Source organism: Megalobrama amblycephala, linkage group LG11, assembly GCF_018812025.1.
Source record: "Megalobrama amblycephala isolate DHTTF-2021 linkage group LG11, ASM1881202v1, whole genome shotgun sequence".
Classification (NCBI taxonomy): Eukaryota; Metazoa; Chordata; class Actinopteri; order Cypriniformes; family Xenocyprididae; genus Megalobrama; species Megalobrama amblycephala.
The window spans coordinates 19,627,780-19,641,159 of NC_063054.1; the positions used below are offsets into that span (position 1 = coordinate 19,627,780).

The window sequence follows — 13,380 nt, forward strand, 5'->3', positions numbered from 1 at the left end:
GCAGAATAAAATGAGCGTTGCAAATGATTTAGTAGGTTTGAGCATGAAAAATGTGTGGCAAAGATAAAATAGGATTACAGCTGTCATTGATTTTTGTAATTGATTATATTTTTATTTTTGCACTACTTTATTTTATTTTGCAATTTATTATTTTTGTTTGCAAAACTTATTTTTTTCCACTCAATACTTTATTTTTCCTTTGCAATTCTTTATTTTTGTTTGCAAAACATTTTTTTTATTGCTCAATTCTTTTTTGTGTTTTGCAAAACTTTATTTTTGTGCAAAACTTTAAGGCAGTAATTTGACTCCATAGGAGAGCCTCTACCAACAGTGAGTGCAAAAGGGGGCAAAACCACCAACCTGTTTACCAACCTCCACGTCCTTTATGTTGCCACTATACAGAGAGTAAGTTGCAATTATTTAGTCCTGAAATGGGAAAGATTAAAGGAACATCCACTTTTTTTGAAAATAGACTCATTTTCCAACTCCCCTAGAGATAAACAGTTGAGTTTTACCGTTTTCGAATCCAGATTCAGCCGATCTCCGGGTCTGGCGGTACCACTTTTAACATAGCTTTAGCATGTCTCCATGGTTGCAAGGCACGCTCCCTGTGCAAACAGGGGGTCACAGGCGCTGCATAATATCATTGCGCTTGCTGCACCCATGGTACGGCAGCAAAGTTCCTTGATTATTACGCTGGAATGAGAGTATAGTTCCTAGCCATATCGGCCTAGAAAATCGCAACTTTTAATTTTCCGTCGGCCTTAGTACACAGTCTAACTACAGAAGAGTCAAGTTTTAAATAGGAAAAAATATCAAAACTCTTTGGTCATTTTTGAGCGAGATGCTAACGGTCTAATCAGATTCAATGAACTATGCTAAGCTATGCTAAAAGTGGTACCGCTAGACCCCGGAGATCGGCTGAATGGTTTCGAAAACTCAACTGTTTAACTCTAGGGGAGTTGGAAAATGAGCCTATTTTCAAAAAAAGTGAAGTGTTCCTTTAACCTGTCAACAGCTGACACCTTTCTGTGTACATCCCTTGAGGCTTTTAGTCAAAAAATGTGCTCATTCGGATAAAAACGTACGGATTTTTACTTCAAATATATATAGAATATTTTTGTTGTATTTTTATCCAAAATAGGATGATGTCATAATGGAGCACTAAACCCTCTCAAGTAATTTGTTTCATTCATACTTGACACCGGAGGGCGCCCTCACGCAGAAAGTCCACAAGAGAGACCCATAGAAGTATTACACTTTTGACTTTCCAGGAAATCCCTAATATAGACAATGACATCGCTTTAACTGAATAAAATGCAGATAGAGATGTTTTGACTGATTAAACATGAAGAGAATTAATACACCATTGTGACAAACAGTATATGGTTTATCAGTGTTCTTCAAGTCATCTTTGTTATTTTCATAAGGATAATGTATATTTATTATGCAATGCTAATTGACACAGCCTTTATCACTGTAAAGAAACTATAAAATAATATAATTTCTTCTAAATTCAGACAATTGTTGACTCAATTGTTGTAATTTTTGTATGCAATGGCGTGATTCACTGGCTAATAAAGACAGCAAAACACAAAATAAAGTAAAAATGAATTTGACTGATATCATTGTTTTGTTTTCAAGGTTTCTACTTTCTATAGATATCGCGATATATCGTCACCGTGAATTATTTTAGCCACAATAACCATGGTGTGAAAAATAAAATCTGATATCATGACAGCCCTAATGTGTGTGTGTGTGTGTGTGTGTGTGTGTGTGTATATATATATATATATATATATATATATATATATATATATATATATATACATATATACACACACACACACACACACACACACACACATACATACATACATACATATATATATATATATATATATATATATATATATATATATATATATATATATATATATATATATATATATATATATATATATATATATATATATACACACATACTACAGTTCAAAAGTTTGGGATTGGTACGATTTAATGTTTTTAAAAAAAAAAAAAAAATCTTATGCTCACCAAGGCTGCATTTATTTGATTTAAAATCAGTAAAAACGGTACTATTGTGAAATATTTTTACAATTTAAAATAACTGTTTTCCATTTGAATATATTTTAAAATGTAACTTATTCCTGTGATGGCAAAGCTGAATTTTCAGCATCATTGCTGCAGTCTTCAGTGTCACATGATCCTTCAGAAATCATTCTAATATGCTGATTTGCTGCTAAAGAAACATATCTTCTTATTATCAATGTCTTTACTGTCACTTTTGATCAATTTAATGCATCCTTGCTGAATAATAAAAAATAAAAAACTTACTGACCCCAAACTTTTGAACAGTAGTGTATAATGTTACAAAATATTTCTTATAGCAGCTGTTTTGCCAGTGACCAATATTTTTGGAAGACTCTTAAGAGCATAAAATTGATCATTTTCTCTCTCTGCTGAAATTGACATCATAGCTCAGGATAGTCAGTAGTGAAGAGCCAAGTGAAGTGACTGTTTCACTTCCTTTCAAGTAATTTATACATTTATGACTCAGTATATCGTCTCAAAAACAATCTACAAATGGCATACTTATTGCTATCTCAGTACATTAAGCTATGGAGGAGAAAGTATCTTTGAAAAAAATGATACACTTCAAGTTTAATGCTCGACAACAAGGGCTCACAATAGCTACGAGAATCCAAACTGAAATGCTTCTATGCTGGCAATACACACTACTTCTATTTTCTCTTTCAGCTGTCATTGCAGTGGGTCACTTACCGCCTCATAGTCCGCCAGCTCCAGCCGGGTCTTGTTCTGCATGGTCCGTTTGCACAGATAGATGGCTGTGACAGGCAACAGAGAGAAATAGAGACAGACAGAGAAGAGAGAAACAGACAAGAGGCCATGAGAGATTTGGCCTTTTAAACTCTCACGTATAATCCCACCCCTACAAACACACACATCCAGCATAAGACCTTGATTGGATTTTGTGCTTTTTACTGCATCTATCATCTCTGCTTGGCCAGTTTACAGACAGTAGGAACTGTGAATGAGTCACCATTGACCATCAGTGAACATCTGCCCACAGTCAACTCATACACCTACAGAGATGCTCTGTAGTTCTCCCTCACTGTTCCACAGAGCTGTAATAGTCCTGGGAAAGCAGACTGTGGGCTCAACACGGGGTGTTCAGTGTCATGATTTATATTAGCTCTCTGAAAGGCATGTATGGTAAGGCTCGGTGTGCTCTTACGTCATTGGGAGTCTGCCCAGCAGGGTCCCTCTCTTACCGTAGTCTGTGTTCTCTGGTTCCCAGCAATTAGAAGGCCAAAAGTATGGAGCCTGAGTGAGAGAGAAAGATTATTCCTCTTGAGTTTTGTAGAACTTTCCCCACAATTTAGCAGCTAGATTCTGAGTATGAACATATTATTCTAGCTTATTCTAGCTAAAATACATTAAATTGCGCTGCTCATTTCTCATATTTTTATCTAATGCTCACTTTAAGTTAATCTTTAAAAGCACTAATGTAAAAAAAATTAAATGTAATTTTTAGCAAATCTCAGAATGAATATCCCTTTTTCATAATGTAAATCATTTTAATAACTCAGAAAACAAAGCAGAATATAGACTGGAGATCTTTTTATTGAAGAACACAGATAATCTTAAATGTTCTGACTCTAGAATCTTGAATATTCTCACAAAATGATTCATGGTTATTATAATCAACATTCACAGTTTCTGTTAATAAAAAAAAAATGTTGTCATAATACAGTAGAAATACCAGAGGCCAACATGGAGGGGGCTTTGAAGATTAGAATATATGAATATTTAGATGAAGTGATTACTTAAGGGTATAGAACACATCAAACCGACGCCAAAGAACTAGCACTGATAAAAGCCGACTGTGTTGTTGCCTCGCGTCGGGGCAAAAAACTGCACATGAACACACTGAGAGAACTAGAGCCGACTATCATCCATCCAGCACGCACGCTCTGCGCCTGCTTGTAAGGAGACCACTGTCTATTTTTTCTCATATAGATTCATCTATATTCGGAATTCGGAATATAATCCCCTGCCAGATTATTACCCCCCTAGTATTGGTAGGTTTAGGAGTATTGGTTTGGATTAGGAATGGGGTTAAGATTAGGCAATCAGGTAGTGACTTCACCGAGGGGGGTAATAATTTGGCAGGGGGTCGAAATTCGGCACTGCAGGCTGCACATTGATAAACCGTATACAAAGCAGCGCGAATATCATTCATGCCGATGGCTTTCCATATTCCACTCGGCTCACATTAATATTAAACATTCACCCAGGAACACTCAGGTACATGATGTAAAATTAGAACAGCCCTCTGTTTGTACCGCCTTGACTTGTTTGCTCACTGTTTTGCCATTATTCTCACACTTTGACTCCTTCACTAAAATGAACAGCCAATCAGGTTTCTTTCTCTCCCGATGGCCCGACACGATTCCACATGCTGAATCGGCCCCTAAAAAAACCCTGACGCCGTCCGAGTCAATGGTGCAGAATACACCAAGAAAACTTAGTTGGCCGGTGCTTAAAAACAGCCAGACATTGCCCGACGACCGATCATTGGTTTGGTGTGTCCCGGGCTTAAGGATTGCCAGTAACTACTTCATTGATTTACTTGTATTTTGTTTTAAAACAGGTGCGACTTTGAATGAACTAAGAATTTCTTGTCTGCCACCTGCTTACTAGCCAAAGTTGAAGCTGAAATAATGACTCTATTTCGTGCAGATATTATATGAAGATATTTATGTTATAAAAGCCATTAACAACATTTCAACTAACAGAACTAACTCTCTCGCCTTCGTGGAGCCAGTCTAAAAGACTACAGGCGGCAGAAAGCAAATGATGGTGCATTGAGATCATTATCGTCAGGGAATGAACTGATGAGCCATACTCCAGAGAAACAGAGAAACACTAATTCCCCCCTGAGTAATTAATGAATGTACAAAAGAAACTCAGATTCATTCATTGGTTTATTGATACTGTATCATGCTTATTGGAAAGATATAGCTTAATGTCATTATCAGAGAATTCTGCTTTTCTTCTAAAACTCCCGATAACTTACAGTTGGTTTCCGGGGTTGAATTGAATACAGTAATTTAAAACATGGATACTTTGATACTGTAATTGTGTAGTGACACATAAACAATACATATAATGATATATATATTTTATTTTATTTATTATTTTATTTATTTTTTTAAATCTTTTTCAAAGATTAAAGGTGCCCTAGATTCAAAAATTGAATTTATCTTGGCATAGTTAAATAACAAGAGTTCAGTACATGGAAAAGACATACAGTGAGTCTCAAACTCCATTGTTTCCTCCTCCTTATATAAATCTCATTTGTTTAAACGACCTCCGAAGAACAGGCGAATCTCAACATAACACCGACTGTTACGTAACAGTCGGGGTGTACGCCCCAATATTTGCATAATGCCAGCCCATGTTCCCAACATTATGAAAGGGATTACACAAGGGCAGCCAGTATTAACGTCTGGAGCTGCACACAGCCGAATCATCAGACTAGGTAAGCAAGAACAACAGCGAAAAATGGCAGATGGAGCAATAATAACAGACATAATCCATGATAGCATGATATTTTTAGTGATATTTGTAAATTGTCTTTCTAAATGTTTCGTTAGCATGTTGCTAATGTACTGTTAAATGAGGTTAAAGTTACCATCATTTCTTACTGTATTCACGGAGACAAGAGCCGTCGCTATTTTCATTTTTTAAACACTTGCAGTCTGTATAATGCATAAACACAACTTCATTCTTTATAAATCTCTCCAACAGTGTAGCATTAGCCGTTAGCCACGGAGGACAGCCTCAAATTCACTCAGAATAAAACTTTAACATCCAAATAAATACTTTACTCACATCATTCGAAGCATGCATACAGCATGCATGACAAACATCTTGTAAAGATCCATTTGAGGGTTATATTAGCTGTGTGAACTTTGTAAATGCGCTGTAATATAGTCGACAGCTCGTGTGGCAGGGAGCACGCGATTTAAGGGGGCGGCGCCGAGTGTAAATCAGTGCATTGTTAATGATGCCCCAAAATAGGCAGTTAAAAAAATTTATTTAAAAAAATCTATGGGGTATTTTGAGCTGAAACTTCACAGACACATTCAGGAGACACCTTAGACTTATATTACATCTTGTGAAAAAGCATTCTTGGGCACCTTTAATCACATGATAATCACTGCTCAGGTGATTGGTTAAAAAAAACCCTGGATGTGTAACATTTCCATATGAGATAATAGCATTTCTCACAGTTTTACCCAGCAGTCAAAAGACTGCAGTGTTACTCCTCTGAGTTATGTGAGCTAAAAAGGCTCAGAGAAAGATGTGCCCTTGGCCATCTCTTTGCTAATCATCTAAATCACTGAAAAATTAAGCATCAGCCTTTTAGCAGATAAATATGCACCTATTTCTGGAGGACATAATGAGATGAAATATAATTTAACACCTTCGATCTACAGCAACAGACAATAAACATAACACACTACTGGTCAAAAGTTTGTGGTCGGTAAGATTTGTAAATGTTTATGAAAGAAGTCTCATCTTCTGAAAGATAATTACCAACGCTGCATTTACATAGTCAAAAAAAGTAATATTCTGGAAATATTATTAGAATTTTAAGCTGCAGCCTGTAAGTTTTGCCTCTTTGTCGCCATCTCTGTTTGAAACCTGCAATTGCAGTTATTTGCGGAATCATCTTTAAGTGGGTTGTGCGTCAGTACGGCTCCTCAGCGTGGATGAATCTAATGTTTGCTGTCAGTCACCACATCGGTGTGGATACTGTACTTCGGAATCAGATTCTACGTCGTGGAAGTATGACCAAAATAAGAATTTTCACCGGAAAACGTCATCTGAACAAGTAAGTAACGTCTGCCACTTTTGTTCTGACCAACTGAGAAAAAAAGCATTACAATAAATCACGCTAATAATGGTGATTAAATGTAACGATCACTTAGCTCATATCGTCAAACTGTGCAAATTATTATTATTGTTATACTTTGCTCTCAAATTGTTAATGTTAACAACATCAGCATTACGTGACTGTGTATTTAGTGTGTATTAGCGTTACCTGTAGATTTCAATTTCTGTTGTCACTCCACAGTCTGAAGTCTTTTGCTTTTGCCTATGGGTGAATCTCCAGTTATCACTGATGATTGTCATTTGGACATTTCTGGATTATAATCCACCATCAAAATGATAAGTTTAATTATTGAAGCTGCTGTGAGAAAAGGCTATAAATGATCTGCTACCAGCAGCATCCTCCACATGCCATATAGCCTACTAGCTGCTTGCTCGAATTTCCTGTGGAGACCCACCAGTACTATTGGAAAACATTATTACAAGCTTACCATTGTAAATCGGGCAAAGGTAAGGAGATAGTTTTGATAAAATATATGTTGATAACGATGATAAGCTCTAGGCATTTTTACTCAATATGGATTAATATAAGAGCCAATCATACAGCAGAAATATGCGACAACAACCAATCAGCTTGCAGCTTTTAACGTTCACGTCAAAGAACAAAGTCAATTTCCTACGCCACTTTGCAAAGCAAACTCGACACAAGGACGACAAAAATAAGTGGAAGCAGCGACGAAAGTGAAACTAACCTCGAGTTAATCCAAAAATTATGAAATTGTCGACAAAAAGGTAGCACGAATTCAGTTATATGGAAGTGGTTTGGTTATTTGAAAAGCGACCAGGTGCAGATCAAAACGATTGGTAAAATATGTCGTCGGACGGTGAAAAACATGACTGGCAACACAACCAACCTATTCCATCACAGTGCTTCCCACACATACCCTGCGTCTCAATCTGCTTCCTAGGTCGTGAATCAATATATCATGTAAATGAATGTGGCTGACTCCCTGATCAGTGCCCTGACTACTGAACTAGGGAGCTGATTGAGACGCACCCATAGACTTTACTTGGGCGGGCCGCCCAGGTATATTAACGGCCGCCCAAGTATATTTGGAGACACGTTTATGCTTTTATTATTTTTATCCTCTCATACTTTTATATCCGCTCAAGATAATGAAACCATTCGCGATCAATTAACTAGTGGAAAATCTCCCCTCACCCTACGTGTTTCGTACCTGCTTGTTATGTGTGCGTCAGAACTGTTTACTCCCGCTGACATTCTCACGTGTGCTGCAGATGCGGTGGATATTTCACAAAGAGTGCTACATGTTGCAAAGTCACAAGGTGGCGTTGTTGCGCATTCTACAGGCTCGCGCAACAGCCCTTCAGGCTGCTTCAAAGTAATTCTCAATCAATGAAAAGCGCAGATTTATGCCAAGCAATTGCTAATGAACTCAAGTTGAACTCATGTCTACTTTATGGCCTTTATATAACATGTTTTAGACGGTTCTAAGAATCTGAAGGATCAGCCCGCAATTGTGTATACATTTCAAAATAAGAGTCCCTGTGTATTTCGGGCTTGTTTATAATTAAAGGTCACACGCTAAGTTAGTAAGTTGTCTTAATTTTTAAGGCCTAATGTGTAATCTGTTTTTGTTAATAAACTATACATTAAAATGTAATTAATGAACCCTCAAATTTTTGTGGCTTCAGTCATAGTTGGGATACTCTTTTAAAGCTGCCAGCATTAACAGTTTATATATCGAAATATGTATCGTTATCGATCAATGTGGGAAAAAAATTATCCCTAGAAAGTACAGTATTTATTTTAAATAGAAATCTTTTGTAGAATTATAAATGTATTTACAGTCACTTTTGATCAATTGCTGAATAAAACTATTAAATGCTTTAAAAAAAAAAAAAAAAATCGTACTGACCCAAACCTTTGAAGTGTATATATAATATGTTAAATGAATCTCATTAACGTACTGCCTGACCTATGCCGTCTATAGTGAAGAGCTTAATAAAGCAGCTGCACTGATCAAACAAAATCCTATTTGTTCAGCAGGTGTAAAGGTCAGTGGAGCTTCTTCATAGTTTCGCACAGTAGATTCAGAATCTCAGCTGTGCTGAAGTGAAACAAGATCACGTCCTGGAAACCACAGCTGCCAGGATACAATCCATGTGACTCTTATTTGGTTGATGGTATATAGATAAGCTTACCTGAAAGCGGTAAAATGTCCCATCATCCTTGAGGGTGAGAACATGATCAGAGATGGGGAATATGTAGCCTTGGGCAGCGATCAGGCTACCGATGTGTATGGCCTCCACTGTTAATACAGAAATTAGAAATTTACTCTCGCTAAATACTTTCATAAACAACTGCAGATTAAAACTTGCAGTCATCAATAAGATGTTTATCTTTTTTCAGATCAGGACCTACCGGGATCATCTATGTTGAGGTTCTTCATCATCCATTGTACAATGTCTGAACCTGAAGTTTAAAATGGGGAAATATATCAGCTTATTTTCACATGTAAATTTATGCATAAATTACATTCACTTCTCAAAGCCTTGATATATAGACAAAATCATCACTGTGCGCCAAGACGTTATGGTTTATAATTCAATGTGTGTCAGATCAGTCAAGCTAAATCTACATTAGCACCACCTCAATCATGTACAACATCAATGCTTCCAAATCAGCTATTAGTTATCCGGGCCTGTGGGCATCCATTTAGAGCTGCTCACTGTAGTAATCAAGCCATATCTTCAGGTTTATTCTCTTTGAGGGCTTATAAGAACAAATAACAGCTCTCCCAGCATTCATTATCATACTCTAAAGGAAGCTGTGAAAGTTAAAGTGGTTAGTCGGATCGGTGGAGACCACAGGGTGTGTGGCTCCGGATCGGTCACCGAATCCACACTCTGATCTATGAAATGCCCTGCCAAACAGCAACTCAGCCCAACCCTGTGTACACATTTTATCAGCACTGGCAGTGATATAAATCTTTTAAAACATATTTTTAAAAAGCTTCATTAATTTAGATACACAAGAAAATTGGTATTTTAAAGGTGCACTCAGTAACTTTTTCCTCATTAAAAAGTTTTAACCCAACTGAAATGAATAATTCTTTTGACATAAATATTTATTAAAATCATGTACATTCACATCACATCAGACTACTGTGAACCTATTATCAAACTTTCGCTTACAGAATAACATAATCATGCCTGACTGCTAATAATAATTCTGATAGCTAGCAAGAAGTCCCCAGTTAAAACAGAAAATGAAAACATTGATCTCAAAAACAAAAAGCTGTAAAAAGAAACAAAGAGCTGAATGAGAATGCCAAATGTTAGCTAAGTAGCCATGAATTTCATATATTTCCTAAACAAATTTTATAAATAATTTCATAAATAAGTTAATCTTTTCTACACTTTAAAGGGTTAGTTAACCCCCAAAATGATAATCCTGTCATTAATTACTCAACCTCATGTCGTTCCAAACCCGTAACACTTTAGTTCATCATTGGAACACAAATTAAGATCTTTTTAATGAAATCTGAGATTTTTCTGTCCCTCCATTAATAGCCAACACAACTACCACTTTCAAGCCCCAGAAAGGTAGTAAAGACATCATTAAAGGCAGCAGCTTTTTTTTCTTTCATTTTTATAAAAAAAAAAATATGCCTTTCAAATCTGTTCGTATTAAAAAGCTACTTCCATGTGCCGTACTCTCTATGGCCTACACCACTGCAAACATTGGTTGGCGTACTTTTTTTTTTTTTAATCTTGTGTGGCCCAACCAGACATTGGTGGGCGGAGTTAGTGTAAATAGCCTTTGCTAACAAGACAGCCTATTTACACTTAGTGTAAATAGACACTCCATTAAAGGCATTCATGTGACCCAAGTGGTTTAACCTCAATTTTACTTTGAGCAAAAAACCCCTCACAATTTACCACTTTATTTACAAAATATTAAAGGTGCCCTAGAACTTTTTTTTAAAAGATGTAATATAAGTTTAAGGTGTCCCCTGAATGTGTCTGTGAAGTTTCAGCTCAAAATACCCCATAGATTTTTTTTTTATTCATTTTTTTAACTGCCTATTTTGGGGCATAATTAGAAATGAGCCGATTCAGGGTGTGTGGCCCTTTAAATCTCGTACTCCACGCCCCAAAAGCTTGCGCTTGCCTTAAACAACATAAAAAAAAGTTCAAACAGCTAATATAACCCTCAAAATGGATCTTTACAAAGTGTTCGTCATGCAGCATGTCTAATCGCGTAAGTACAGTGTTTATTTTGATGTTTACATTTGATTCTGAATGAGTTTGAGGCTGTGCTCCGTGGCTAACGGCTAATGCTATACTGTTGGAGAGATTTATAAAGAATGAAGTTGTGTTTATGAATTATACAGACTGCAAGTGTTTAAAAATGAAAATAGCGACGGCTCTTGTCTTCGTAAATACAGTAAGAAACGATGGTAACTTTAACCACATTTAACAGTACATTAGCAACATGTTAACGAAACATTTAGAAAGACAATTTACAAATATCACTAAAAATATCATGTAATCATGGATCATGTCAGTTATTATTGCTCCATCTGCCATTTTTTGCTATTGTCCTTGCTTGCTTACCTAGTCTGATGATTCAGCTGTGCACATCCAGACGTTCTGCCCTTGTCTAATGCCTTTCATAATGTTGGGAACATGGGCTGGCATATGCAAATATTGGGGACGTACACCCCGACTGTTACGTAACAGTCTGTGTTATGTTGAGATTCGCCTGTTCTTCTGAGGTCTTTTAAACAAATGAGATTTATATAAGGAGGAGGAAACAATGGAGTTTGAAAATCACTGTATGTCATTTCCATGTACTGAACTCTTGTTATTTAACTATGCTGAGGTAAATTCAATTTTTGAATATAGGGCACCTTTAATTTCTAACTTGTATTCACGAGAGCACCACAACGCATGCATGTTGTGCTGACGTGAGAGCAGACAATGTTGCGTGAACAACATGCTAGAAAGTGGTACAGTAGTTGCGTATGCTGTCAATGGAGGTACAGAAAGCTCTTTGATTTCATTAAAAAAGATCTTCATTTGTGTTCCAAAGATCAATAAATGTCTTACAGGTTTGAAACGACATGAGGGTGAGCAATTAATGACAGAATTTTCATTTTTGTGTGAACTAACCCTTAAAGCAAGTAAGCTAATAAAATAACTTAAATTCAATATTTCAATGTTGAAAATGTATACAGCTCAATTGCTACAATTAAACTGTATTGTATTTTCTTTATGATAACAACGACCATTGAAAAACCCACATCCCGCCAGTATACCTGTAACAACGCTGGGAATCTTGGACAGGAAGCTCTTGACCGTTCTGACTGGCACACCTTCAGTTTCATCTTGGAGGCGTGTGATGATGTCCTCAATCTACAGGACGAGAGAAGAAAGAGTCTGTCTAGTTAGTTTGGCTGACTCACATCTCATACTGTAGCTACAGTCTAGGTCTGCTTCAGTTTTATTTCAGTGCCCATATTGACAGGATACAGAATTAACACAGCCCACAAAAGTAGGAGCAGCACAGCTGAAGCGTAGCTGCAAGAAGATTTTACACACCGAGTCTATTTTTTTGCTGCATATGGCATATTAAATTCAGAAGAAAATACATACACAATGCTCTGTGCACCTATTTATCAATACCAATAATTTGTAGTACAATATCTCACTCCTGATAACCATTGTATACACTACCTTCAAATGTTTGGAATAATAATAATAATAATAATAATAATAATATATATATATATATATATATATATATATATATATATATATATATATATATATATATATATATATATATATATATATATATATATATATATTTTTTTTTTTTTTTTTTTTTTTACAGGCACTAATTCAATAATTCAAGGCTGTTATTAAAGGATATACTCAATGTGGTAAATAAGAAATCAGCTCTGTTTCACACCAGAACGCTGTCACTTTATTAGCGTTGATCTGATAATTTTACCGTTATTTTTTCAAGGAATGTGTAGTATCACATTCTAACCAAACTGTCAATCATAACAGGTGTAAATACATACACCTACATCTACTGCTCACCATACTAAATGCATCAAGTACCCAAAGCGCACAAAACATGGGCCAAATTTATTTATTCTATTTTTATTCCCAAAATCTTGTAAAGCCACAGAAATGATCCTTTCAATTGTGATGGGAACATCTGTTCTCATTCCTCTCTAGATACGCAGGCGTCTAAGCAGAGGCCTTTCGAATACACAAGCTTGCACCTACAGTCTATAAATAATCCCGGCACTGATGAAAACAGCTCATAGTTTTGCAGGAGAGAGGGAGCATAATGAGATTAGGTAGCGTTCTCTGCTTTGGAGATTGCATGTT

The 13,380-nt window shown here is 36.2% G+C and overlaps 1 protein-coding gene across 3 annotated transcripts in view; it reads right to left on the bottom strand.

Annotated features, from left to right (window-relative positions):
* rgs6 (regulator of G protein signaling 6) overlaps positions 1-13,380 on the bottom strand; it is a 96,747-nt gene that overhangs the window by 16,237 nt on the left and 67,130 nt on the right. For all 3 annotated transcript variants that reach the window (XM_048206603.1, XM_048206604.1, XM_048206605.1), the window contains exons 3-7: positions 12,294-12,390; positions 9,392-9,442; positions 9,172-9,278; positions 3,315-3,366; positions 2,803-2,867 (exon numbers count right to left, since the gene is read on the bottom strand). In XM_048206603.1, the coding sequence (XP_048062560.1) occupies positions 2,803-2,867; positions 3,315-3,366; positions 9,172-9,278; positions 9,392-9,442; positions 12,294-12,390 (372 nt within the window). The remainder of the gene's footprint in view (positions 1-2,802; positions 2,868-3,314; positions 3,367-9,171; positions 9,279-9,391; positions 9,443-12,293; positions 12,391-13,380) is intronic.